General features: G+C 43.5%; 1 protein-coding gene across 2 annotated transcripts in view; it reads left to right on the top strand.

The window, feature by feature from the left end:
- The window catches only part of SLC24A3 (solute carrier family 24 member 3), a 458,625-nt gene that overhangs the window by 259,308 nt on the left and 173,405 nt on the right, over positions 1-25,912 (top strand). For both annotated transcript variants that reach the window (XM_039874396.1, XM_039874397.1), the window contains exon 3: positions 8,492-8,568. In XM_039874396.1, coding sequence (XP_039730330.1) covers positions 8,492-8,568 — 77 coding nt within the window. The remainder of the gene's footprint in view (positions 1-8,491; positions 8,569-25,912) is intronic.

Here is a 25,912-nt window from a genome sequence, read left to right as displayed (position 1 = left end):
TCCATGGAGAATTTGATATGGCTAATAGCAAGTTTGGGGAACCTTTAATGTGAATTTAGTTTAGTATAAATTTTCTGCAGCAGTTAATCTAGAATATATTCTGGACTATTCACTTCTAGTCATACTAGAGTAGCTTGTCTTGCATTAATGTATTAGATTAAGAATTCTGGACAAACCAAAAAAAAGCAATTGTTTAAAAGTTTTTGAAAGCAAAAAAAGTAAGCAAAGACTAGAGAGTATATGAACCTTGAAATAAGGACACCACACTGTGGGAGAGCCACACCAGCTGGCTTTTCCCCTAATGAAACTCCCCAGTATGTGCAGTGCATGAGGGTTTGAGCTCAGGCAGAAAGCAGTGATCTTATTAGGCTGAGGCATCAGAGATTAGAGTTTGGAGCTCTCAGAGCAAGTGAAAATTGAGGGACATCCCAGAAGGGAAGGCATCACAGAGGGGGAACCCTAAAACATACGTATAAATTCACCTTAAATCTTTCATTGACCCCTAAACTGTGCATGCTTTGGGGGAAACTCCAAACAGCTTATGGAAAACAACAATCAAGAAGCTGAAATTGCTAAATAGGGATTTCAGTAGCTACCAGCCCTGGGAAGACAGTTTGGATTTGAGTCTCAAAGTTAAAGGAGCTTGGTAAGCAGCTCAAACGTTTTATTAAAATCCTATAAGAACCCCATCTCGGGACCAAGAGCATCATCAAAACAGATTTCCATTAGAAAAATATTAAAACCACCGCTAGAGGTGATTCTTCACTAATTTAACTTCCTGCTCAAACAAAACTCAACACTATTCAGAGGAAGGCAGCAGAATCCAGAGTCTCCTCAACACATCATCTGTAAAGTCAAATGTACAATCAAAAATTGCTAGACACACATCGAGTAGATGCTAAATCCTTTGCTTTGATCTGGCCTACTCCAAAACATGATAAGTCTTGCTCTGCTAATTACAGGACAGCATGATGGCCTTCTTAAGATATCGTTCTTGTCATCGATTCATCACCTAATTGGAGACCAAAACACACTGTGGAAGTGAAAAGCATTTAGTCTGTCTCATTCAAAGCTATAGTGTGCCATCATTAGAACCCAGCGATGGGCTAAGAAAAATGGAGAAAAATGTATTAAGAATTACTTTTTGGGGGGGTTAATTATAGTCTTTTCTTAATTTTTATTCATATTCAATGACAGATGTTTTCCAAGAGTTGTAATATGATGTTTGGAATCTAGACTTTGGATGCACAAACTTAGAGATCCATCAAAAAAGCCTTGAGTTCAAATTTATCCTTAAAAGAGTTGCAAGTATAATTAGATTCTTGAGTGCTTTGACCCAAAACCATAGATAAATGGTCAAAAGATACCTAATATGTGATAACATAAAAGGGAAAATGATTCTCTTTTTTCTTCACTTTTTCCTTAAGGGAAAGCCAGATTGCTGAGTACTAAACTGAAGAGTAAGTAGAGCTTGGCTTTTGTCAACTGAATTATCCAATAGTTTATCTATTTACAGCTCTTTCTACAATTAGCTGTGAGGGTACCTTTTAGGTATTTATTTAGTTATTATAGACCAAATTTCAAACCAATATTTTATATATGGGTAACTACTTAATATATCTGCTCAACTATATTTGGTATCTTTGGGGAATCATATTGAAATACTTTTAATCCCCCTCCTCTTTTAATGGATTATACTCTAAAAGAAAATCATGATCAAAAGAAATTATTGCGGGAATCACTATTGCCAGGCACAAGGAGTGCCAGTCATTCTTTCATTTTAGGACTTTTCCGGCAAAGCTTTAGTGTAGGAAAATAAGAAGCTCATATACCCCATTCTCATTCCCATAACTATGGCAAACACTGTTAACAGGTCATGATGGTATACCACACAGAGCCCCATTCAAGGCCCCATTCAGAAAGGCCTATTCAAAAAGGACTATTCTAATTGCATTTTTTCTAAGAAAGTTTTTTAGGTAACCTCATCCTCCCCAAAGGTGCTGAGAAGGAATGGATGTTCCTTCTAACCAGTGAGTGTCCTCTTAAGGAGCGTACATCAGTATGTTGGTCTGAATTTATCTAGATCAGTAAGCAGACTTAAGAGCTTAAGAGATATAGCACTTGAGTCAGACCCCTGTCATCCATCTAAACATTCTGTTTCTGATGTTGGCACCAAGGGACATTTTGAAGAACAGAGCAATCCAAGAGTGCCATAAAGTTCTGAATATCACAGAGCTATTTACCATAAATATTTTATTTCCTTTAATGAAAATTCATTAGTGCCACAACCATGGTAATCCTACATAGGCAACGAATGCAAGTTGTAAGCTCTTGCCCCTGAAAATAGGCCTCCTTCTATCCACTGCCATGTTTGTGGCCTGAGACCACTACATTATTCATGGGATCACTATATTTTCTACAGTAGCTGCTGGCTCAGAGCCATGAGCAGCACTGATGCCATGGCATTTTATCATTGAAGACGAAATTTGTTTCTAGTTCATCAAATTACATTTCAGTGCCCTGCCAGGCCAAAAGTCTATGTAACTGATGATTGGGGTTCTTTAGTTGCAAAGAATGTCTGTTACTATCTAGGAGAAAAGCTCATGGCATGATTGTTTAAAGTCTTCTGCCAATATGGACGTGAGAAAAAGACCTCTGAAGTGGAAATCAAAGAACTTCTCATGGGTGTTGGATCAATTTCAGCACCATGAAAAAGGGGCATAGACAGTCTCCCAACCTTCATTCAGGAGTGGGGGGATTCTGTGCTTCTATTGACAATGCAGGACGCATCATTTCTCCATAAATGCATGGAATCGAGGCCTTTGAAGATTGTTGCCATTATTAGGGGAGTGAGAATTCACCTGAATATATGGATGACTCCTTTGCTGGAAAATCTAAACTTTGTTGAAATGGAGGGGTACAAAAATGCAAAATACCTAGGTCCCCTTGTCTAAATTTGGGTTTTCCAGAAGTAGGCTCTGAGACAGACTTAAGTACAGGTTTATTTGGGATATAATCCAGATATGAGAGTACAGAATTGAGACAGGGAAGGAAAGCCAGTCACTCAAAGGAGTGTTATAAAGCCAGTTATCATTGTGGATAATTAGAGCATAATCCTGCTGAGAACTTGTTCAAACAGTGCAGAACACACCTCAGAGTTATCTGACCCAAATAGGGAGGGAGCTGGAGCATTTATACAACCACTTTTCATTAGACTTTAGTTGAGGGTTTCTCCTGGGGGAAAGAGCCATACTAATTCTTCAGCATATCCAGCCTGCAGTCTCCATACAGAGCACCCTTTCTCAACTTTGTAGAAAGTCCTAAGGCAAAGAGATACAAGTGCTGGCAGTTGCTTTGCATGAATGTGGTGAAACCCCAGGAATGTGGGCAGGGCATTGATGTCACAGGAAATACCCTTTGTCCATATTTCTTTCTACATTATTTAATAAAGTAAAAGGAGCTAGCATTTGATAATTACTTACCTGATTCTAGGTACTACATATTTCATAAGTATCATCACAGTTAATCCCCATAATAACCACGTAAACTGATATTGTTTTCTTTAAGAAATTAAGACTGAAAGAGGTTAAGAAATTTCCCCAAGATCACAGAACTAGTAAGTGAGGATGGAGGGCTTCAAATACAGATTACAGGCTCTTTTAAAACCCTGGCTGCCTGTGGTAAGCAAATGTCACTGCATAAGCATTGGGCTGAAGCAATCTTTCTCAGCAAATTTGACTAGTAATAACTCTTTGGTTGATAGTTTGATGAGCCCTGACTTGAGGCTTTTGGGTACCATGACCTGTGGTGACATCCTTCTTTACAAAGATGCTGTTCATGATCTTGTTTCCATGCACACATCGATCCATTTCAATCCAGAACTTTGTTTCTGGCTTTTGAAGAGGACTTGTGCCTTTAAAAGTCAAAGGAAAAAAAATGGTCAATTTGCCCTTCCTAATACAGAGGAATCAACATGCTAGAAAGTCATCCCCAGTTATTATCTCAGCTCATCCACTACCATCTAGTGAACTTGGACTGGTTACTTGCCTTCTTTGTGCCTTGGTTTACTTGTCTGTAAATTGGGGATAATGCCCTCTATCACATAGAAACGATGAAAAAGCAATAAATGTGTATGTACAGCACTCGATAATTATCAGTTCCATCCTTAAATTTAGGATGCTTAAATTATTAGAATGATCTCAGAGAGAGTTGAGGGTTCCTTTGCCCCCGCCTAACCTTTCATCCACTCAACTTGTAACTCCTCAGTGATCAGGACTGTGCATCCTTGTTCTTTCTGTAACTAGGGCTGAGTGTGGTACCCGGTGAATGGTAAGGGCTAAATAAGTATGTATTTTTTGCACATGATTGATTTGTTAATAAGTTTTCCAATGTTAAGACATAGGCATTAGAATGAGATGACGTCCCAGCAGGCTACAGCTCCCCCAGGACACCCTGCAGTCTCCCATTGCCAAACACTCTTCCTCTTGCATTCCTATGGCTTGCTGGACCTCACTGAGTGTAAGAAGAAGAGCACTGAAATGTCTCTGAAACTTTTCCAGAGACTAAATATTTAGAAAATTAAGGTGTGACTGTATCTTCTCTCATGCAGATTTTTTTGGTGGATAATTTTGTTCATGGGCCTTTAGTTATGACAAATGTGTATGTTTGATCAACGAACACTCATTAAGTGACTCTTTTATGCTGGGCACTTAGCTAGGTGCTGGGAATACAGAGGAGAATAAATTTTCTCAAACCTTAACCACCAGTCTAGTGGAGAAGACAGAAGAAACCAAAAATCGTTGCAAGGCATAATTCTGTCACAAAGCTAAGGACCATATTAGTTATTGCATTACTTAAGGTGGGCACGAATATGCTGGGTAACAAACAGCCCCCAAATCTCAGGAGCTAAGAATAAAAATGTTCTTTTTTACTTATGTTGCATGTACAAAATGTGTGTATCAGGGGCTGGAATTGTATATCAGCCACTCAGGGATCCAGGCTGATGGAAGATTCACCCTGACATACATTTCCATGAACGCTTAAACAAGAAAATACAAGGTCAGGCACTGGCTTTTAAAGCCTGCCTGGAAATATTACACATGTTGTTTTGCTCCCATTTCATTAACCAAAGCAAGTTGCCTGGCCCCACCTAGCCTTGAAGGGGGCCCAGAGTGTACTCTTTCCAGGTCTTTGGAACAAGGAGAAATGGGGTATTTGTCAATAGCCTGAATGGCCACCCAAGTTGCAATCCAGTTGTTGGGGAGTTTACTGGAGTGTCCCTTCCAATGTCATTTCTCAGCCAATAATTGTGTCTTGTGTTTATACAAAAGCCATCTCCTGGGATAAAAAACCCTCTGAGTTCATTCGTACTTGTATTCACTTGGTATTTATCATTCTCTTTCATGGACCCTGGCCTGGTGGGTGCTGGCCATGGAGAAAAAAAAGTTCTTGTCCTTAGGAATTCTCAGTATAGTTTAGTCGAAGGTACACACAGGCAACAAATGACTGCAGTTTGGTTGGAATATCATTTTTGGGTACTCGCCCAGTGCAAGAAGTCCACAAAAAGAGTCAGGAAGACTTCATAGGAGGCTAGTACCACACCTTGCTGGCAGGTTGGTTTTCCCAACATTCATGCCAGCAGAAGAGGGAGCAGCAGGCTTTATGGGAGGAGCACCATGACATATGAAAGTGTCTAAAACAGAAATGTGAAGTCACCCTTCACTGCAGGGGAGGATCTGGGCTGTATTAGCACCCAGGGTTCTTGGGGCAGTCTTCAAGAGGCCAGTCAATCAAGTGCACTAGGTATTTTGGTATGAAAGGCTCTGGGATGAGAGCCAACATTCTGACAGTTGCCGAGGCTCAGATTCCTTCTTCTCAGAGTGCTAAGGGAGCTAGGCTTTTGAATGTGTTGATCTTCATCTTGGGCTGTTCTATTTGATCAATATGCAATTTATGTGTCTAAAGATGCCCTGAATGTCCCTGCTGCAGGTTTGGGATTTTGTTTGTTTGTTTGTTTTTTCCAAACAAAATAGAAAACACTCTCCATCCCCTGCAAACCTCCATTTAGAGTCATCAAACTCAGACCTCAGGAAAGCAGCCAGAGAGAGGAGCAGGGCCACTGATTGCTATTGCCTTGGTAAGGGGAATCCACTCAGTTCGGGCTCTGTGGTTTCTATGGGAACAGCACTGCTTGCTTTCACTGGCCCCCCGGGGCTGGTAAGATGTACTGAAAAGAAAACTGGGTGGTGGTGGAGGGAGAACAGAAAGAGAAAGAGACTGAGGATTTTGAAGGTATTCAGGGGAACCCTCAGCCGGATATGTAACTGTTCCCAGCTTGTCTCATGGGCTGTGTGGCCCCAGCAGCCTGATCATGGGAAGCCTTACCCGGAGTCACATGCATCATGCGTTCTCTTGGACTAAACACCATTCTAGAAAAACAGACACCAGTACAAGGCAGGCAGGAATTGGTGATAGATAGCTTTCAACCCCAAGTCCAGAAAGGAAGGCATCTTTCACCCCATGCAAAGACCGGCATCCCATCATTATTATAATTTTGAAGAACAGTGATACGTAGCCCAGTAAGCATGGCAGGAGGTATTTATTTTACACTGTCTGCACTTTTCCCAGCAACGATGGCATTCACACACCCATTCTACAGATGAAGGAAATAGATTCTGAAAAGAGAAAGGATAACCCACGAGTTGTGTAGGTGGGATCTGAATCCAGGCCTGATTCTCCACTTGGGCCCTTATGCAAAATCCAGTCAACAACTCAAGGAAAATGATAGCTTCCCAAAGATAGGCAATCATCTTAGCTCACATCTTGACTAAGAAATGCCCCTGGTTTGTTTGGGTTTGGGTGCAAGAAAGCACATCCTAGTGGAGGGCAGCTGGGATGGTATCAGTACCACCATCAGCCTGCAGGAGGCACTAGAAGTCCCACTTTGTTTTAAAGATGAGGAAACTGAGGTAAAGAACCTCTGGGCACATCCTTCCAGTCCAGTGTGCTACCCTGTCCATGCACTCTTCTTGCACAGCTATGGCTATTCTGAAAACATCATTTCCCCGGGCACGTTGGTGGCACCAGAGCCTGAGTCAGGCAGGTGGGGAGCTTGCTCAGTCTCGGAGAAACAAGCTCAGCTGCTGTTGGCAGCTGTTTTCTTTAACTGTTGGGCCACTTGGGCAAGGCTGACCTACCCCATCCCAAGTCATGTCCAGGGTCTGCTCCCTTAAGAGTTTTTCATCCTGGTGACACTTATTAGGTGTCTTCTTTGTACACTAACTGTATACTCTGTGCTTAGACTAGAGGGAGCAGTGAGGAGGAACCTCAGGTCATTTCTCAGAGCAAACTGAGGCCCTGAGAGATGAAAATACATACCACCAAAGGCTATGCTATGGGAGTGCTGGCACTGAGCTTCGCATTTCTAGGTGCCCAATTGAGGACCCTTTCCTCAACCCCAGGCTGACCTCTTTCTTAGGAAAATTTAATGCAATCATATCAACTACTTTAGAACCACAGCAAAGCAGCATTTAATGAAATTACAATGTGTGTATTGATAGGCTGGGTGTATAGTACACAAGTAGAGGCTAATGAGATCAGTGATAAGCATTAGGGGCCTCCCCTAAAGGAAGCTGTTGCTCAGTGGGTCTCCAGTAAGGGCTGTCCCTGAGTCACATTCTCTACAGCCAAGGTCATCTGGTAATGTCCTTTGCAAATGAGCCAAAGAAGCTTCTAATGTGGTAGAATTGATGCTTAATATAAGAGCACGTTACAATGCAGCTAACTCTGATGGAAATCTTAACATTTGGGCACCACCAAGCTAGACTCAGAATGAGAATCCCAACAGACCTTCGAGCCTGGGCCCAGGTCGTCCCTTCCACCACCTCCACCCTGTACCTGTTGCTATGTGCTGATACCAGTTATACATCAGCAAGTTATGGTCTATTCATAAAGATACCCTCTCTCACAGTTCCTACACAAGGGAGACTTGGAAGATCACAGAGAAGGGGTATGCTGGCTACAGCAGCTGGGCATCACCACACCAGACATGCAGATCGTTTCTTGAGGCACTTGTGACTCTGTCCAGGGCCTTCTCTGGTCCCAGGAACTCACCTGACTTGGCCAGTGCTGGCCTGGATAGTAGTTCACATATTTTCTCATTAACACTTTAAGTCACAAGTTGCAATCTAAAAACCACTCTAATGCTAAAGTGCTGTGAATATAGTAGTAGTATATATAATGGATCATGAAAATATATTGTGGAGGCAGAGTTCCAGGTGCTTTCAACACTACTATAATTTATTGCCTACCTTCTTATCTGAAAAAAATACTGCATTCTACTCAAAGATTTGTGAATATAAAGATGTAATTTTTTTCTCATCCAAATTCATGGGCCCCATATTAAAACAAGGACCGATAATGCCATCCCAGCCCCCCAGCATGGAAACTACTGTCATCTGTACTGAGCTGGTTTTCTCTCTCCATTCCTTAGCCCTGCATGAATTCCCCAATGACATCTTCACCAACGAGGACAGACGACAGGGAGCGGTGGTTCTCCACGTGCTCTGTGTAAGTACCTCTCTTGTGGCTCTGCTGGAGGCCCTGGATGGAAGGCCTGGCTGGTGGGGGGTGGGCAGTGAGGTGCCCACAGAGGTGTCTCCCCTCCCTCTTCTTCACATACCTGGTGGGGGTCCTCTGAGCCCTATGGGGCGGGGGTTGATTTCTAAATGTACTCTTCTTACAAGGACACAGGTTCGTAAGGTGACAAGTACTGTATGTATTCTTTCCAAAGCATGGGCTCTCTCTCTGCTCAAACAAACATCACCTTCTTGGGGAACCGTTTTTTAACCAATCTTTCTAAAAGGCCAATGTCTTCCCCTTACCTGGCTTCATTTTTCTCCATACCACTGATAATTACCTGACATGTTATTATATAATTATTTATATATTGTCAGCCTCACTCACATGTAAGCCCCAGGAAAACAGAGACTCTGTTTTGTACATGGCTTAATTCCCCAATCTGTTCTTGGCATGTGGCAGGGACAAAAAAAATTGTTAAATTAGTGGATTAAGTACAATGGCAACTAACATAGAGTCAGGCACATAGTAGGTGATCAGTAAAAGTCTGTTCTGGCTCTGAATAGCTACCACTGCCCTAGCACTTCATCTGCAGACCTAGTGGATTGAACATCTTTGATTTTTCTTGTCCCCGTTTGGAGAGTTTGGGGAGGGTGTATGTGTATGTGAAGATATATCTAAGGAGTGGCTGCAGAATCAGAAAGACCTAGACCAGAGTTTCAACTAGGTACATACGTCAGTGTGCTCTCATATCTCCATGGTATCCGTCCTCCCCTGGAATGCTCTTAATTCCATTCTGGTTATTTATTGCTATGAAACAAGTTCTCCAAATTTAGTGACATACTCAGTAACCACTTTATGTTGCTTATGGATTCTGTGGGTCAGCAATTCAGAGCAGGCACAGAGGGTATGCTGTATCACAGGATCCAGGCCTGGGGTGGGTTGATTTGGATGGCTGGCTGTGACACTAGTGCTGGGGATGGAGTACTGGTGCTGGAGGAACCTCTCTTATGGGACTTTTCAATCCGATGCCTGGTATCTGGGCTGGAGTGGCAGAAGGACCAGCTTGGCAGGGACTGTTGATGAGAGAACCTTTATGTGGCCACTCCAGTGTGGTTCCACATGGCAGCCCAGGGCTGGGAGAGACAGAGGGTCACAATGAACAAGGAGAAAACCCCATGGCCTTTAATTCCTAGGCCTCAGAAGTCTCAAGCATCTTATCCACCAGACTCTATTGCAGTAACAAGCTCACCATGACTCAAGGGGAGGGGACAGAGACCTTACTTTTCAATTCACACCTGGAGAAGGTCAGTAGGCACACTGTAGGCTGTGGAGTCAAACCTGACATGGGTTTAGACCCCAGTTCTGCTGTCCTCACTTTGCGTGTGGCTTCTGACAAGATATTTAACCTTTCCAGGTCCAAAGCTGCCCTAAGCCTGATTCCCTTCATGGTGAAAGCAATCAACTCTTCAAGTCTTTCCTCACTTATCTCAGCTGCCCACAACCCTCCCCCTAGGGGGGGCGGGGAAAGGCATGAGAAGTCTCTTTTAAGCAGAGATATTTTCTAAAACTACCAAATGATAAAGTAGATTCTTTGCAATGCTCCCCGCCCTTCAGGGAGCACATGCATGGAGCAATTAATACAGATGCCAGCTGCCCCATTTAGCACCAAGGAGGCTCCCTTTTCAAGGCTGAGGAGACCCAGGCACTGAGTCAGATCCAGAATTCCCTGGGAGCGATTAGCACTCTGATGCCCCGACATCTGGGAGATGAGGTTTCTACTCTTGACACAAACAGTGCAAGCTTACATCCTCCCATGATCGTGTTGTCACCTGCAGCCAAAAGGGCCCTTTCTCCCACCTCCCTTCACACATCCTCCGACTCCAGCTGAAGGCAGAGGAAGGTGCTTTGCTTTGTTCTTTATGAACGAAGGATACCTGTCAGGCCTCTGCTGTCTGTGATAGTTCATTTTCAAGGGGGCATGAAGGCAGACTGGGCAAAAATGGATGATTTTCCCTTAAACACTTCTCTAAAGAGGGGACAGAAGCCTGCACCTTAAGCATTTTGTTGCCATTGGTATTGAATACCACAGTTAGCCCCTGTCCTGGGCCCTGCATTGTAGAGACCACAGGGCAAGGAATCCATGGGCCAAGGTCAGCATCCACCCCTTCAAAACCATGCTCTAGACATGTAGAACTTCAGAATTCTCCACCTAAACAGTTGGTGCCTGCTGCCAAGGCCTGTGTAGGCCTCCTACACAGAGCCACTACTTAGAGGGAAAAGATCCGAGTGCAGAAGCTTGAACTCACTGCCTGGGACATCCACGTACATGCACATGGTGCAGTATAGAGCCACACTCAGCTGAGGAGGAGGGCACATCTGGCAGTGGCACATGTTAGAATGGGCCTACCAGTGCCTTCCCCAAGTTCAAAGACCAAACCTTATGTTATCTTTTCCACGAGAATATAAGCTCCCCCAGTAGGACATGAGCCTCACAAGAGAAGCTTCTTTGTACAGTGTCTGGTGCATTGAGAAACAAAAGCTGCACTGTTCAGTGCAGGAATGAGCGATTCTTTTTTATCCCTTTCACTTACCGTGGTGCCCAACACATTTAGCATGCTCAGGAATTGTTAGATGAACATCATTGGAGGTAAGAAAAAAATACTTCCAAGGCTAACCTGTAGCATTTTGCTGGCCAGCAGGAAACAGATGAATGCATGATTTAAAGCTGCAAGGAGCTAAGTACAGATTTCCTGTACTCTGCTATCTATAGAGCATTTACGAGCCCTTGCAATATGGGAGTGCTGGGCTGAACTCTTCTAGAAGCCCGAGATACAGTTTCAGCCTGCAGGAACCCACTGTCCCGTGGTGAGGCCCATTTATAGATAGCTCCTGCCTCATGCTAAGTGCTGGCCATGGTCTATGCCATGTGCTGTGTGAGTGCAGAGAAGGCAGTCTGGTTGGGAGGTTTAGTTGAGCTGGACTTGAAGAGTGGGTAGGCAAACAGGTAACTTGTGATCAAAGATGTAGACTGGAGAGTCCAGGGCATCTGGGGTGAGCAAAAACTAAGGATGTGGAAGATGGAGAGTTCTAGAGGAGAGGGGATCCTTACCTGGGAAGCACCACAAGTCGAAAGTGATGGGAAGCAGATTCCAGATCTCAGCACCTTGCATAGGAAATAGAGTCACACATGGCCAGAGAGGACCCAGAGTGATCTGCCCTCCAGTCAGGTGAGAAAGACCCAGGCAGGCCAGAGGACCATTTAGGTGGGGTCCCAGAGTGCCAGAGGAACACTCTAGGCCTGGGGAGGTAGATCGAGACAGAGGTGTCAGGGACTGAGTATCATCCAGGCCCCTGAAGAGCTGCATCTGCCTCCTCCAGTGAGGGGAGGGTCTCGGAAGTGTGCCTGTCCCCCTCGCTTGCCCCAAAGAGAGGGCCATGGGGCTGTCCTATCACGGGGTTAACTCAACCAGAGAGCCCAGTCAAATTATACTCCAAAACCTGATGAACCTTAGCATTTGCACTGACACTCAAACTTCCCCATTCCACTTGGGCCCCATGGGTGTGCTTTTTCTGTGAGGCCCCATTAAGCCTGTGGCCTTCAGCCTTAGTTGAGTACTGGGTTTTGGACACATGGTTCTGAGGACCCCCCAGAACAATCTTAGATATCAAAGCTTGCCATCTCGTTTTCTCTTATTTTCTTCATGCAGATACTTCCCTCTTTTGTGTGAGCTTTGTGGAAATCAAACAGCCATTTCTGGTTAAACTTTCCAAACACTATAGTTTTAATTTTCCCTTGGATCTTTGTGGTTTTGTCAATTTCAAAAAAAACCTCTAAATCCTGGGATTGCACTAAATAAAAAAAAGATTTATATTCCTTCCAACTGTTCTTCATGTATGGGTTCCTGACTAGTGTGGAAATCCATCATCTGTGTAACTTTATCAAGAGTGACTATCCCTAAGAAAACACACTTTTCTTAAGACTTGTTTTCTAGCCAGTCTGCTATAATGTTGACACTAAAAACTGTGTTCCCTGTCTGTGAGGAAATTTGTACCCTGTAAACTCATGAAGCCTGCCCCAAATAGAAGAAGAAGCCTGTGAATAATTTTCTAGGACGCTGGTTGGTTTGTGATTTATATCGTGAAATTTCACTAATTATCCTACATGTCAGTAGCTGAATCTTTGAGATTATAGGTCAAGCTATACATTTTCTCTTTTAGTAAAAGAAACTTTAAGTAATCAATATTTGAAATTCTTTCTCAAAATGGGTCAGTTTTTAATAAATCAACCTCTACAATAGGAATAAATACCCTCTGTGTGCCTCATTAGCTTTGGGAGAGTATTCCTCCTAAGCTTCAAGCCTTCTTCTCACATTTTAATATAATTCCTCTCTTCTAATAGGAAGATACCTCTATATGCTTGTGAGGTGGTATAAAATACCAAACTCTCTTATGAAGCAAATTCCTGCTAAGTGAGTCTGTTTGGAAGATGGGCTCCTAAATGGTCCAGCAATTCAGACCCATCCATGGAGCAGCCCAGGAAAGGAAAATGAACAAGAATGTTTCTGATGTCCATCTTTATATTCTGAAACCTGGACATGCTTCAAGGAACCTCACAGGAAACTTGGGCATCAATTCTGCGTTTACAAAAGGGACTTCTTCCTGTGTGGTGCTGTTAGGACAGCTGTCATCTGGGCCACGTCAGGCTTCCTAAGGTGGCAAAAGGGATGCTTGGGCCACTGGGAGGTCCCTGGCCATTTGCCTTAGGCCTGCTCTTATCCAGTGGTGGCAACTCCTTGTCCACATCTCCATCTTCACTGTACTCCAGTGTCAGTGCTTATTTTAGGGGCTTATATGTATTGAAAAGAGGTGGGCTCCACATGGGGTGGGACATTTGGGAAGTTCAGGCAGGATTCTTGTGCTGGGCCATCAAGCCAGGGCTCTTGCATGTGGAGGTTCTTCAGGAATGGCAACCGGACCATTGCTGTTGATCCTTAGGCATCCCTGTACAATAATGTCCAGGGCTGGCTCCCAAGTTTGGTGGTCTTCCCCAAGCCCCCATCTCCTGTTGACATTTTTCTTCTCCTCCAGCCCAGAGAGTTTTTAATCTGGTCCAGGAATTGGGGAAACTCTCTCAGCCTGCATTCAATTTTTTCTTGTTCGTAGACTAGCACTTTAAACTCAAGAATTTGCTAATGTCTGTCTTGTGATTCCACTAAGACCTCCTTGCTCCTCAAAGCCACAGAAGAAACCAGTTGGCACTGGAGAAAGGCCCTTGGGATATAGGTGATGAAATGTGATTGAGATAGGAGGGGGAGGAAAGAGGTTATTCAAATATCATCCTCCCTCTGAAACTGGTTTTTCTATATTTCCTTGATGCTACAGTATTCCATATTTCCATTCCATATTTCCTTGATGCTACAGCATTCCCAGCTAAGCAGAGTGCCTAGATGACATGGATCTCTTTATCCTATCCTCTCCACACAGTCTTTGCTCCCAAGTTGGCCCTGACCCTACCTGGTTTCTTCTGTACACCTACTCTGCTTGCTCATTCCCTACTTATACTGTTCACTGTTTCTCAGTTCATAGCCCCAGAAGTCTCTAATTGGCCCAGCTCATATATTCCTGCCTGACCATGGATCAGCAGCTGGCCTATGAGTTGACCTCCCCTGAGTCAGGTCTTAACCAGTCAGCATGGTGGAAGAACAGGGCTTCCCTCAGAAGGCACAGGAGACCTCGAAACTCCTGATGGGAAGTCTGGGCTCTGCAACCCCAACCCTAAATTAATAATCCCTCCACCCTGAGAGAAAGTGAAGGCTAATTTGGATATGTTCTTGGAGAAAGGGGTGGGGGAGAGCCCAGGTCTCAGATGAGAAGGGCTACCTAACTCCTCTGAGCTTTCCAGTCCCCTTTCAGTCCTGGCAGGGGCTTCACCAAATAGATGTCATTTCCTTGGAGCATGAGCTTCTTACATTTATCTCTGCCATTTAATTTTAATATCTGGAGGAATGGTTGCTCTGGATGTGCTCCCCTCCCTGGGGCCCAGAGTGCTTTTGCTAAGGGCCAATGAATAAACTATTTAATGCAATAGCAGTTCTTAGAAGTGGAAGGGCCAGGGTACCAGCAGGAGGTGAAAGAGGCCCTTTTCAGCTCCTCCTCCCCCAACCCATAGAGAGACAGCTTTGCATATCAAAGCTCACCTTCCACCTCAGCTCCAGGGTTTATTTTTGTCTCTTTAAAGCTGTCCTTTTGCTTTTATGGCTCTGAGACTCTACTTTTAGAGACCAACACTATCTAATAGAGTTTTCTGTGCTGATGAAAATATTCTCTATCTGTACTGTTCAATACGGTAGCTGCTGGCCATGTGTAGCTAGTGAGCACTTGAAATGTGGTTAGTGTGACTGAGGAACTGATTTTTAATTTTATTTCATTTTAATATACATTTAAATAGTCATATGTGGCAGGGAGTTGCCCTAGCGGGCCTACAGATGAATTCTAATTCAGCATCTTCCTTCCCTTTGCTTATGTTGTCAACGTGAAATCAAGAAGCAAAGATGGCCAGGAAAAAAGGTCACCAGCAAAGAAGCTCTGCTCTTCTTTGGGATGGCCACCCTGGGTTTAGCAATTCAAACAAACAGGTTGCAGGGAAGACACTGCCAGGGCATGGGTGGGCGGGGAGGGGATTGGGATGTTCAATAAAGAGGAAGGACACTCAGATTAGGAGTGAGAAAATTTATATATCACCAACAAGCTCAGTGCTTTGGAACAAGTCAATGAACTCCTGGCCTCAATTTTCACATCTGTAAAGTGGGAGCAGAGTAAATGTTGGCTTTTTTAATGTTTATTTTCTCACCACCCTTCCCTTCTAAGGGCAGCTCACAAGTGTTTAACCCATCACAGTACTTCTCCTGTCATGGAATCAAAGCCAGATCCATTCAGAGATAGCAAGCAAGACCTTGTGAGCAACAGGACAGGGGTGTCCTCTGCAGCTGGTATTTCTGATAAGCTCAGGGGCTTTGGGTGGGAGGGGTGCTGCTGCAGGGGTTTTGAAATTTAAGGAGACCTACCCAGCAATTCCACTCTGGGTATTTATACAAAGAAAACTAAAACACGAATTTGTAGAGATCTATGTACCCCTATGTCCACTGCAGTGCTATTCACTATAGACAAGATATGGAAGCAACCTAACTGTCCATCAATAGACGATTGGATAAAGAAGTTATGGTACCTATGACGCAGGACAAAGCAAATTCCCCCAAGGGCGGGGAACTCAAGCCCTGCACTGAGAAAGAAAAGGACTCGGCTGAGCACAAGAAAGAAGTCAGACACTCTCCAAAATTAGAGTCAAAAGGGAAGTTTATTAGAGAAGGGAAAAAGCGAAGACAAAAAGCCAAGACAAGAAAAAAAGCCCAGAGTATGAGGAATCCAGGTTATATATCATTCTTAGTTTCTGTGAATTATAGTTTAAAGACTTTGTTTACCCGTTTTCTTTTGATGATATGGGCATAAGGTGAGGAAGGATAAGAGTATGTAGCATGAAAAGATAGAATATGTAGTGTGAAAGGCCTGCTGGCAGTTCCCAGCCTTTGATCCATAGGTTCCCCATGGTTTTACCCACAGGGAATGAATAATTTTATTTTGTGTAGGTTGGCACTTAAAGACTCTGTTTTCCTGTTTTCCCTTTCATGGTGTGGGGAAATGGTTTGTTAGCAATCCCAGCAGAAATCTTTTTATTCTGCAGGTTTCCTAGTGATCTAGCTGTGGAGCTGTTCAGCATATTGTCGTCTCTGAATATATCTTGATTTAAGCTTTTAGTTCTCTTGCTTCCTCCCTACACACACGCGTGCGTGCGCACACACAATGGAATATTAGCTATAAAAATGAAATCTTACCATTGGCAGGGGCATGGATGGATTTAGGTATTATGCTGAGTGAAGTAAATCAGAAAGATAAATACCTAAGATATGATTTCACTTAAGTGCAGAATCTAAGGAACAAAAGAAACAAACAAACTAAACAAAAACAGACTCACAGATACAGAGAACAAATAGTAGTTACAAAATAGTCATGGGGATGTGGACCACAGCATAGAGAATATAGTCAATATTATTGTAATGCTGAGCGTGGTGCCAGGTGGGTGTTAGAGTAAACAGGGTGAGCACTTCATAAGTTATATAAATGTCTAACCATTGTACTGTATACCTGAAACTAATATAAAATAATAATTAAAAAAAAAATATATATATATATATACATGATCTAGTCAGCAAGGTCCCAGTAACAACTCACTCACTGGGCAGACATGTTTAGTTAAAGGATTTCACCCTGGAAGAGAAAATTGATTAGAAGAACTTGTGGAATTTGCTGTTTACTCTTGGAAATGTGCTGAGCATGTCCTTAATTTGTCAGTGTCAACACAAAGCTTAAATTGGTGTCCAGAGAGGATTAGCACAAAGAAATTAAATTATTATATTTCAATAGATCTTAAGTTACTCCCTCCCCCCCTTGTTCCCAAGACTTCCTTTAGAAGGCCCAGGTCTGACCATGATGCTCATGGGCTGCACACAGGCTTGCTGTGGATTGACTCTCCAGGACTCCTGGACTCCTGAGCTGGAGATATAGCATGATGGGCTAGAGCCTGCACTTGAAAGAAACCCATCTGAGATTTAGTTCTGGCTTTTCCACTTATTATCTACACAGCCATGGGCAAGTTGCCTTGCTTTGCCTAGCCTGTTTCCTAATTTGTCCCTGGAGATACAGCACCCACCTCATAAGGTTGCTGAAGGCAGGCATGCCAAGCTCTTGGTAAGGTTTCTGGCACTGCATAGATAATATCCCACCTGAACTGCCTTAGCTCTTGCAACTTGTGTGTATCTACTTGACTCTCAACTTCCAGCCCCTGGGATTCTGGACTTTTTCTGATCATCAGAGCCCATTCTGCCAGAATGCAGGACAGGTTGGAAGTAGCCCTCAGATGGAGAGGGGTTGGTGGATAAATACCTCAGTTTTTTTGTGCCTCAGTTGGGCTAAATAAACAAGTGACGTGTTTCAGCCTGGCTCCTAGAGTTGCCTGAGCAGGATAAGTTGTAGGTGCCCACTCAGTGCCTTGCTGTATAACACCCTGATTTGCTGCCTGATCTTCCCTAAGTCATTTTCTGCTCATCTCCTGCTGCTTCCTGGGATCCTCCTTCCCAATTAAAGGCCTTGCACTGGATTCCTGTATCCAGTTCTGCTTCTGAGGCACAGGCTGAATAAAGATTACCTACCATTATTATTATGCCCATTTGATCCCTCTCTAAAACCCTTGCGGCTACAGGAGATGTAGAATTCTGATACTCCAGTCCGTTACAGACATCCTCAGACCAAGGTGTGACATGAGTTGATCTACTATCTCTGTGGTTCATGCCCTAAACCCAATGCAATATAGAAAGAAGCTTGGGGAATGAGCTTTGGAGCAAACAGTTTTCAAATTTGATCTTATGAGGAGCCCCAAATGGTGATGGGAGTGATCATGCAGATTGCTTAGATAACAAACGTTTACCCATGGAGACAGGACACCTGCAGCCTGCTGTATGCTCCTCTTCATTTATTTACCTAATTTATTTTTTGATCCACTCATCCCTACACTATATATTTTAAACTTATTTATTCTGTTATATAGAAAATAAACTTTATGTGTTCCTCTGAGATGACATTGCCAATAGTCACAATTTGTATCAAATAATTATGAATTGATTATTTATAATTTTGTAGCATTTTTTTCCTCTGAAAAGTATAAGTTCGAAAGCTAAATAAACAACGAGGTACTACAATTTGCATTTATCATATGTCCTAGCTTAAAAAACTAGTCTTTAGCAAGTATTCAACAAATCAGTCTGGATAAAATAGTCAATTAAATGCTCTAATTTGTCAGAAAACACCCCATGTATTTTAAATGTTGGTGCTCCATGGTTTTGCTCAATAGTTTCCTGATGATTCGGTTCTCTGGAGAACCTCAGTACAAGACCTGCTGTTTATCATGCCTTGAGACTTCAGAATAAATGCTATCCAGAGGGAACTTTGGTTTTTATTCCCTCTATTTATTATCCACCCCCTCATATAATAGAGATTCCAAATAGGAGTTTCAAGTTTAACAAAAAACCTAGAAACTTCCACACCCCAGGGACCCAGATCTGCAGCCTGTTCCACGGGCTAAGTAGTCATTTCCTTCCTGCAGATCTGCACAGGAAGAGTTCCGTGGCTGAGACACATGTCTCAGGTGAGGCTCCCCCAGAAGCTGACCTGAAACAAGGAGTCCAGGGCAGGTGCTTCATTTGGAGGATGATCCCAGGAAGCACCCTGGGGAGGGAAGCAGAGGAGGAAAAGCAGCCTATGAGGGCTGTGTGATAAATTCATTTACCCTCGTGGGTAGGGCAGCTAGAGTTTACACCCCCATCTTCTAAGGGGATAATCCTAACCTAGGTACAAGAGAACTTCCAGTATTTATCCCCTGCCTCCTGTCAGGCACTGGCTGGGGGCTGCACTTGCATGGGAGGCAAGCTGCCCTGAAGCCCTCCAGCCCATAGATGAAAGTTGTCCAGTTGTCATGTCAGGAACATCAGCGCCAGGGCAAGGGCTGGCACTATTGTCTGTCACGACACATACCAGCTTTGCTGCCTCAAATAGGAGTGGACTTGCACCGCACTTGTGCCCACACCTTGAACTCATCTTGAAGATCCTGGCTGGCAACTTCCTCTGGGTCTTCTCCCCAGTTCCACCTTCCACACACAAGCTTGGCATGTGTGGTTGAGATTCAAATGCCAGCAAGTGTCCCCTCTGTGAGTTCACCTGGCTGGGAACTCCTGAGGCTAGGTCTGACAAACTCTCCTGTAGCATTCCAGTCTATCTGAACCAACCTAGTGTAGGGGAACAGGAAAAGATGTTATCGCTCTCATCCAGTAACTGTGTATAGTCTACAGCTACCCAGTTCCAACACCCCCATGTGGAAGAACTGTCTACACTTCCCTCAGGTATGCTATGTCATCCCCAGATCGCCCCTCCCTGGTCCCTTCTTCCCATTCAGCCCACGCATTTCCTTTCTGACCTCATGAGCCAGGAATAGGAAAGGTCTTATTACAAAGCCTTTGTCTCCTTCAATGAGTTTCTTCCAGTGCTGCCTCTGACTTTGGATTTGACAAATTCTATTAGTTCTGCCATTTCTCAGAATTAGTGACAAGGTCAAGAGTGCAAGCCCTGATTCTGCCACCTACTGCCTGTGTGACCTTTAATACTCTGGACCTCAGCTTCCCTATCTGTATATGGGGATGAGGCCAGCCCCTATCTCACAGGAGATCTGTTGTGAGATAAGATAAAGAAGGTAACATGCTCGGTCCAGTGGCTAGCACATACTAGGTACAAGAAAATGTTAACTGTCATATTATTTTTATTGTTTTACCTTGCATCAATCTATAGTCAACTCTTGTCCATAACAGTGGTCATCAAAATGATCTTTCTAGCTTCAGTCTGTTCCCATTCAATCAAAATTAAGTGCTACTAGCACCAGATCAATGTCATGAGTGCAATACTGAGGACATGCTTTGCTCAGACCTCTCCTGCAGCAATGTTCCCCATCACCAGAGGGCCAACCTGGCTTGGAGGGGGAAGAATAGATTTCAGAGTAAGACTATCTGGTTTCAAATGCCAGCCTCAGAGCCCTAGGTACATTGCCTTGGGCAAGTCACTTGCTTCTCTGTGCCTCAGGTTTCCTGTAACATGAGAATAATGATAAGATCTGCTTCAGAGAGCTCTCTGTGTGGGAGTTGGAGAAACTAATCCAAAGAGGAGGGAGGAGGAGGAGGGGAGGGAGGGAGGGAGGAGGAGGAAGGAAGGAAGGAAGGAAGGAAGGAAGGAAGGAAGGAAGGAAGGAAGGAAGGAAGGAAGGAAGGAAGGAAGGAAGGAAGGAAGGAACAAATCCTGTTAGATGCTTAGAGCACAGCCTGGCACTTAGGAAGTGCTCAGTAACTACTAGTCATTTTCGTTACAGTCTTTGTAGAGTGTCCCCGCCAATCATGTGCCAACAATTTTTCCAGTCTCTTTTTTCCCTTTTCTGTACACTCATATTCAGCGGTCTCTGGCATTTTGGCACCGGGGACCAGCACTCTTATGAGAATCTAATGCTTGATGATCTGAGGTGGAGCTGAGACAGTGATGCTAGTGCTGGGGAGCAGCCGCAAATACAAATGAAGCTTTACTCACTGGCCTGCCACTCACCTCCTGCTGTGTGGCCCAATTCCTAACAGGCCACTGACTGTCATATATTATAGTCTAGCAAAAACAAATTCTCCACTACCCACCAAGAAATCCCAGTGCCTTCTTGCCCCCAGTTCTTGGCCAGGCCCCCATCATCTTTGGTCTCTTAGACTCCTGAAAGCTCCAGCCTGATGCCATCTCCTCCTTGAAGCTTTCTCTCGCTTTGCATAAGGAAAAGTAGGACTTTACGTGAGCTCAGATCTGCTCCTACTCTAAATTCCCACTTTCTTAGTTCATCTCCCAACTCATGCCAGCCACTCTCTGTTACATCATGTGTCTTACCTCTCCCCCTCTTCCCAGATTAGTGTTAGTGAGCTAGGACCATGCTTCAATCATCTTTAAGTTCCCATAATTCCCAGCATGGTACCTTGTATGCAAGAATTGCTCATTGAAGGTGTAGTGTGAGTAAATGAATAAAAGAAGTGCACTTAATATCTAGGCTGTTGTGTATAGGGTCTATCCACTAAGCTGGTAAGAGTTAAACAATGAAAGAGGTAAGCAATTAAAATAATACAATGTTTTCATAGGTTCTGGGGTTGCATCAATCCTGAGCATAACGAGATGGCCTTTTGGGAATGGACCTTCTTTGAGAGAAATGTACTGAGTTACATACTCAGGACATCCCAGTGTAAAAGGCAAGAGAGAACAAATGAAAGGGAGTACACAGAGTCTGCTTACTTTAGTGACATACCTTGTCTCCCTCCATGATGTTGGTGCAGCCCAGGTAGCTTGGACATTGCAAAGATCCAGTGACAAGAAAGACCAACCCCTGCAGAGATGAATCTGTTTTTACAATTTACAATAACTCAGAGTCCTTTCTGAACATTTTCACTATCTAAACAAACTTTTGTTAATGACAATCACAATGTTCTCTAAGTCCATTAAGTTAAATTTTTTCCCTGAAGGGTTGGCCTCTATCTACTGAAGTCTTATTACAGCAACCAAAGGCAGTGCTCACACAAGAAAGGCATCCAAATGTGTTATCAGTTAAGGATGGGCAGAGGTGGGTTTGGGGCTGTAGCTTTCATTTCCAAAGCCCATTTAGCCTGGGGACCAATTATAAGAAAGGAAACCGGCCTGTTTGTACCAGAGTTCAGGACTCCACCAGGACTCCTCCCTTTCCCAGAGACTGCAGGGAGCTTCTTGCTTTCATCAAGGCTCCTGAAGATTTCCCAGAACTGTTCTCATTGCTGACACTCTTGTTCTCACACTTTAAGGAACTTCAAGGACCTCCAAAGATAACTTGTCTTTTCAGTTTACACCACCTATGTCATTGGAGAATTTAGAACATGTTCAGAGAAGATTTGGAATTAACGGTCGGCCATCAACCCTCCCACTCGATGTAAGCTGGAGCCCAAGATGGGGCCCATTTACCCAACTCTTACCCTCAAGACATGTGTCCTTGACTACCTCTGATGCCTTCTTTGAGAGTCTTATTTCTTGAGGTTCTCTTAGCATTTCTCCCAAGAATTCTAGCAGCAAATAGATTTCTCAGTGACATGCTCTTTCACCTAGAAATCTCAAAGTATGCAGATCAGGTCCAACTGTGGCCCTCATTCTTGGGCCTTGGGTTGGGATGCTTTTCATGAATTCTTGTGGTATGAATACTGAGAACTTCCTACTCCTTGCCTGTAGATAATCATGGACTCTGTTTTGGCAGCTATTTCATTAGTGCTCTGATGAATCTATTTTTTCCCTTCTTGAACTTGTTAAAACTGTCTTTTCCTCTGTAGTATGGATGTAGGGATTAAGGTAGACATGGATTTTAGCTGTTATCATAATACTTTTCAGCATATGAAGCTGTGACAGGACCAGCAGCTTTGGCTTGTGCTGGGCCCTTGCATCCTCTCTTGGACACAGGCCCAAATTCATTTGACTTTATCGCTTTTTCATTTTATGAAGTTGGCTTGAGGCAAGATCCATTACTCTTCTCCATAGAGAGCAGGTCCTGGAGGGTAATTTTATTCCCACACTCATATACACATGGCAAAATGTGAACGTACACATTACACAGACACATGCATGTCTGTGAACACTATACTCCTTTTTTAAAAGACAATAAGAAATTACTTTTAATATATTAGGCACAATTACTTAACCTGGGATTCTGGATAAACAAAGGTGTGTGTGTTTACTAGTGTGTGTTTTTGTTTCTAATATCTTCCTTGGCAACTTAGCACTCCATTGAAGAGAGAGCATAGGTTGACATGGAGTCAGAATGTAGTTTTTTAAAACAGCGGTCTTCAAACTTTTTGGCACCAGTAACCGGTTTCATGGAAGACAATTTTTCCGTGGACCAGCAGCAGGGGAGGGTGGTTTCGGGATGATTCAAGTGAATTACATTTATTGTGAATTTTATTTCTATTATTACATTATAATATATAATGAAATAATTATACAGCTCACCATAATGCAGAATCAGTAGGAACCCTGAGCTTGTTTTTCTGCAACTAGACGGTCCCATCTGGGGGTAATGGAAGACAGCGACACCCAAAGTGTGTTGCTTATGTCCAGTCTACTTTGTAATCTTGTTTTGGTTGCTGTCACTGCAGAAAACTCTGCTTCAGAAAGACAGGATGTTGAAAATGGAAGCAGGCTTTTCAGTGCTTTTGTGGCAATCTCAGGATATTGTGTCTTGACTTTAATCCAGAACATATGGAGATTGGAAGTTTTCTCAAACATACTTTTAAGGCCACCATCATTCGCAACCTCAAGCACGGACAAAGTCGATTCACCTGGCTTATTTACACATGGGTCGCAGATCCATTCCTTCCCAGTTCAGGGGTCTTTTGTGGTTGGGAAGTAATGCTCAAACTCTTTAAAGCTGAGATAGGTGATCATGCACCAGCTAGAAGAAAGAAGGCCCTGACTCAGTCTCTTTCAAAATCTCTGCAAATATTTGAAACGTCAAAAATCCCAGTGTTCACTCGTCGCCCCCATAATTCCAGTTTGGCTTTGAATGCAGCCATTTGTCTGCTGACTTGAACACAATTGTCATTCTCCCCTAAAGAGACAGATTGATTGAGTTGGTTAAGCAGGTTGAATGTCACACAAGTAAGCAAGTTTTGCGATCCATTCTCTGTCACTGAAATGTGTTGCCAGTGGTGACTGTTTTTCTAAAAGAAATCTCTGGAGTGGCTCTCATAACTCAAAAACTATGGCCAGTGATCTACCTTTAGAAAGCCATCTCACTTCCATGTATAAGAGAAGACATATGTGCTGTGCATCCACCTCCTCACAGAGTTGTATGAACAGACTGAGTTAAGGGCCTGTACTTTAATGTGGTTGATAATTTAATCACATCCTGCAAACCATTAAGTTCAGGTGACATTTTTCGGCTAGCTGGCATTTTGCTATGGATGACACAGTGTGTAGACTCACATTCAGAAGCGACCTCTTTGATCCAAGTAGTGAAACCAGAAAGCTGTCTAATCATAGGCAGCCGCTCCATTAATGCATATACTGACACAAAAAGACCAATTCAGTTTTCCTAATGTGTAACCATTCAAAGACCTGAATACCTCTGCAGCTGTGGTATTGGTTGACAACAAAAGTGTACATAACATATCCTCATGCACATCCTCCTGATAAATATAAGCACAAAAATAAACAATGTTGCTTTATTGTCAACATCAGTAGACTCATTAACCTGGACTGTGTACCACGGTAACTCATGAATCCTCTCTAACAATTGTACCTCAGTATCCTCTGCTATTTCATCAATTTGTCTTGTTATGGTGCTAGCTGAAAGAGGAACGCATACCACCTTTTGAACTGCAGCCTCTCCTAAAAATTCATGACAAATGTCCTTAGCAGCAGGCAGGGTCAACTCTTCACCAATAATAAAGGGCTTCTTAGCTTTAGCAATGTGGTTAGCCCCTAAGAATGATGCTCTTAGTGCAGATACATTTGATGAAGTGGTGGTCCTCAATATTTGCTTCTGTTCTCTGTGTTCATGTTTTTCTTTTTTTTTGAAAAACTCCAGAGGCTTGTCTTTTATTTCACAGTACTTGGTCTCCATGTGGTGAAGCAGTTTTGAAAGTTTTATGGCTTCGTTGGATAGCAGGTCACCACGTACTATATAAAGCAGACTTGGAGAATGCGAATCACCTGTTGCAATGAACCCGTAATTTAAATAGGAATGATATTTTCTCTTTAATGCAGCTTTTTTTGTGGGCAGTCTTAGAGTCTTCTGCTGTCTCATCATTGGGTCTTTCCCCCTTTTCAAAGAAGCTCTCCAGTGACATTTTTTACGCATTTTGGCTAGGGTTAGATTGTGGGCTTGCCAAATGTGGCTGAGACAAGTACATAGTGCAGGGAAGAGGCATGGACAAAAATGGTAAATAAAATAATGGACGGGGCATGCGCAGACTAAAATGTGTTGGATTCTGACTTAAAGCCTGCCACCAGTTGTAGTGGTACAATTAAAGTACATCAACTCACTTGCCACTATAAAGCCTGCCACCAGATGCAGCGTAATTGTCTTTTGCCACTCACTGATAGGGTTTTGATATGAGTCTGCAAGCAATTGATTTCTTATGGTCTCTGTGCAGTCAAACCTCTCTGCTAATGTTAATCTGTGTTTGCATCCGCTTCCCAGTGCTATCATCACCACCTCAACTTTACCTCGGATCATCAGGCATTAGATTCCCATGAGGAGCATGCAGCCTAGATCCCTCACATGTGCAGTTCGCAATAGGGTTCGCGCTCCTATGAGAACCTAATGCCTGATGATCTGAGGTGGAGCTGAGGTGGTGATGCCAGTGCTGGGTAGCAGCTGCAGATACAGATGAAGCTTTGCCTGCTGCTCACCTCCTGCTCTGCAGCCCAATTGCTAACAGGCCACTGACTGCTATCGGTCTGTAGCCCAGGGATTGGGGACCCATGTTTTAAAAGACAATGATCTTTCATTCTCCCCTGCAAACCCATTTATCCTTAGCTTAACCATCTCAGCAATTGTTGCCACCATTCATTGAGTTGCTCAGATTGGAATCTTAGGAATCAGCCTTGATTTCTCTCTCTCCCATACACCCAAGTCCTGGCCATT

This window comes from Pteropus medius, unplaced genomic scaffold (assembly GCF_902729225.1).
Source record: "Pteropus medius unplaced genomic scaffold, Ma_sr-lr_union100, whole genome shotgun sequence".
Lineage (NCBI taxonomy): Eukaryota > Metazoa > Chordata > Mammalia > Chiroptera > Pteropodidae > Pteropus > Pteropus medius.
Note: the sequence above shows the minus strand (reverse complement) of the source record. Positions and strands in the feature narration are given on the sequence as shown.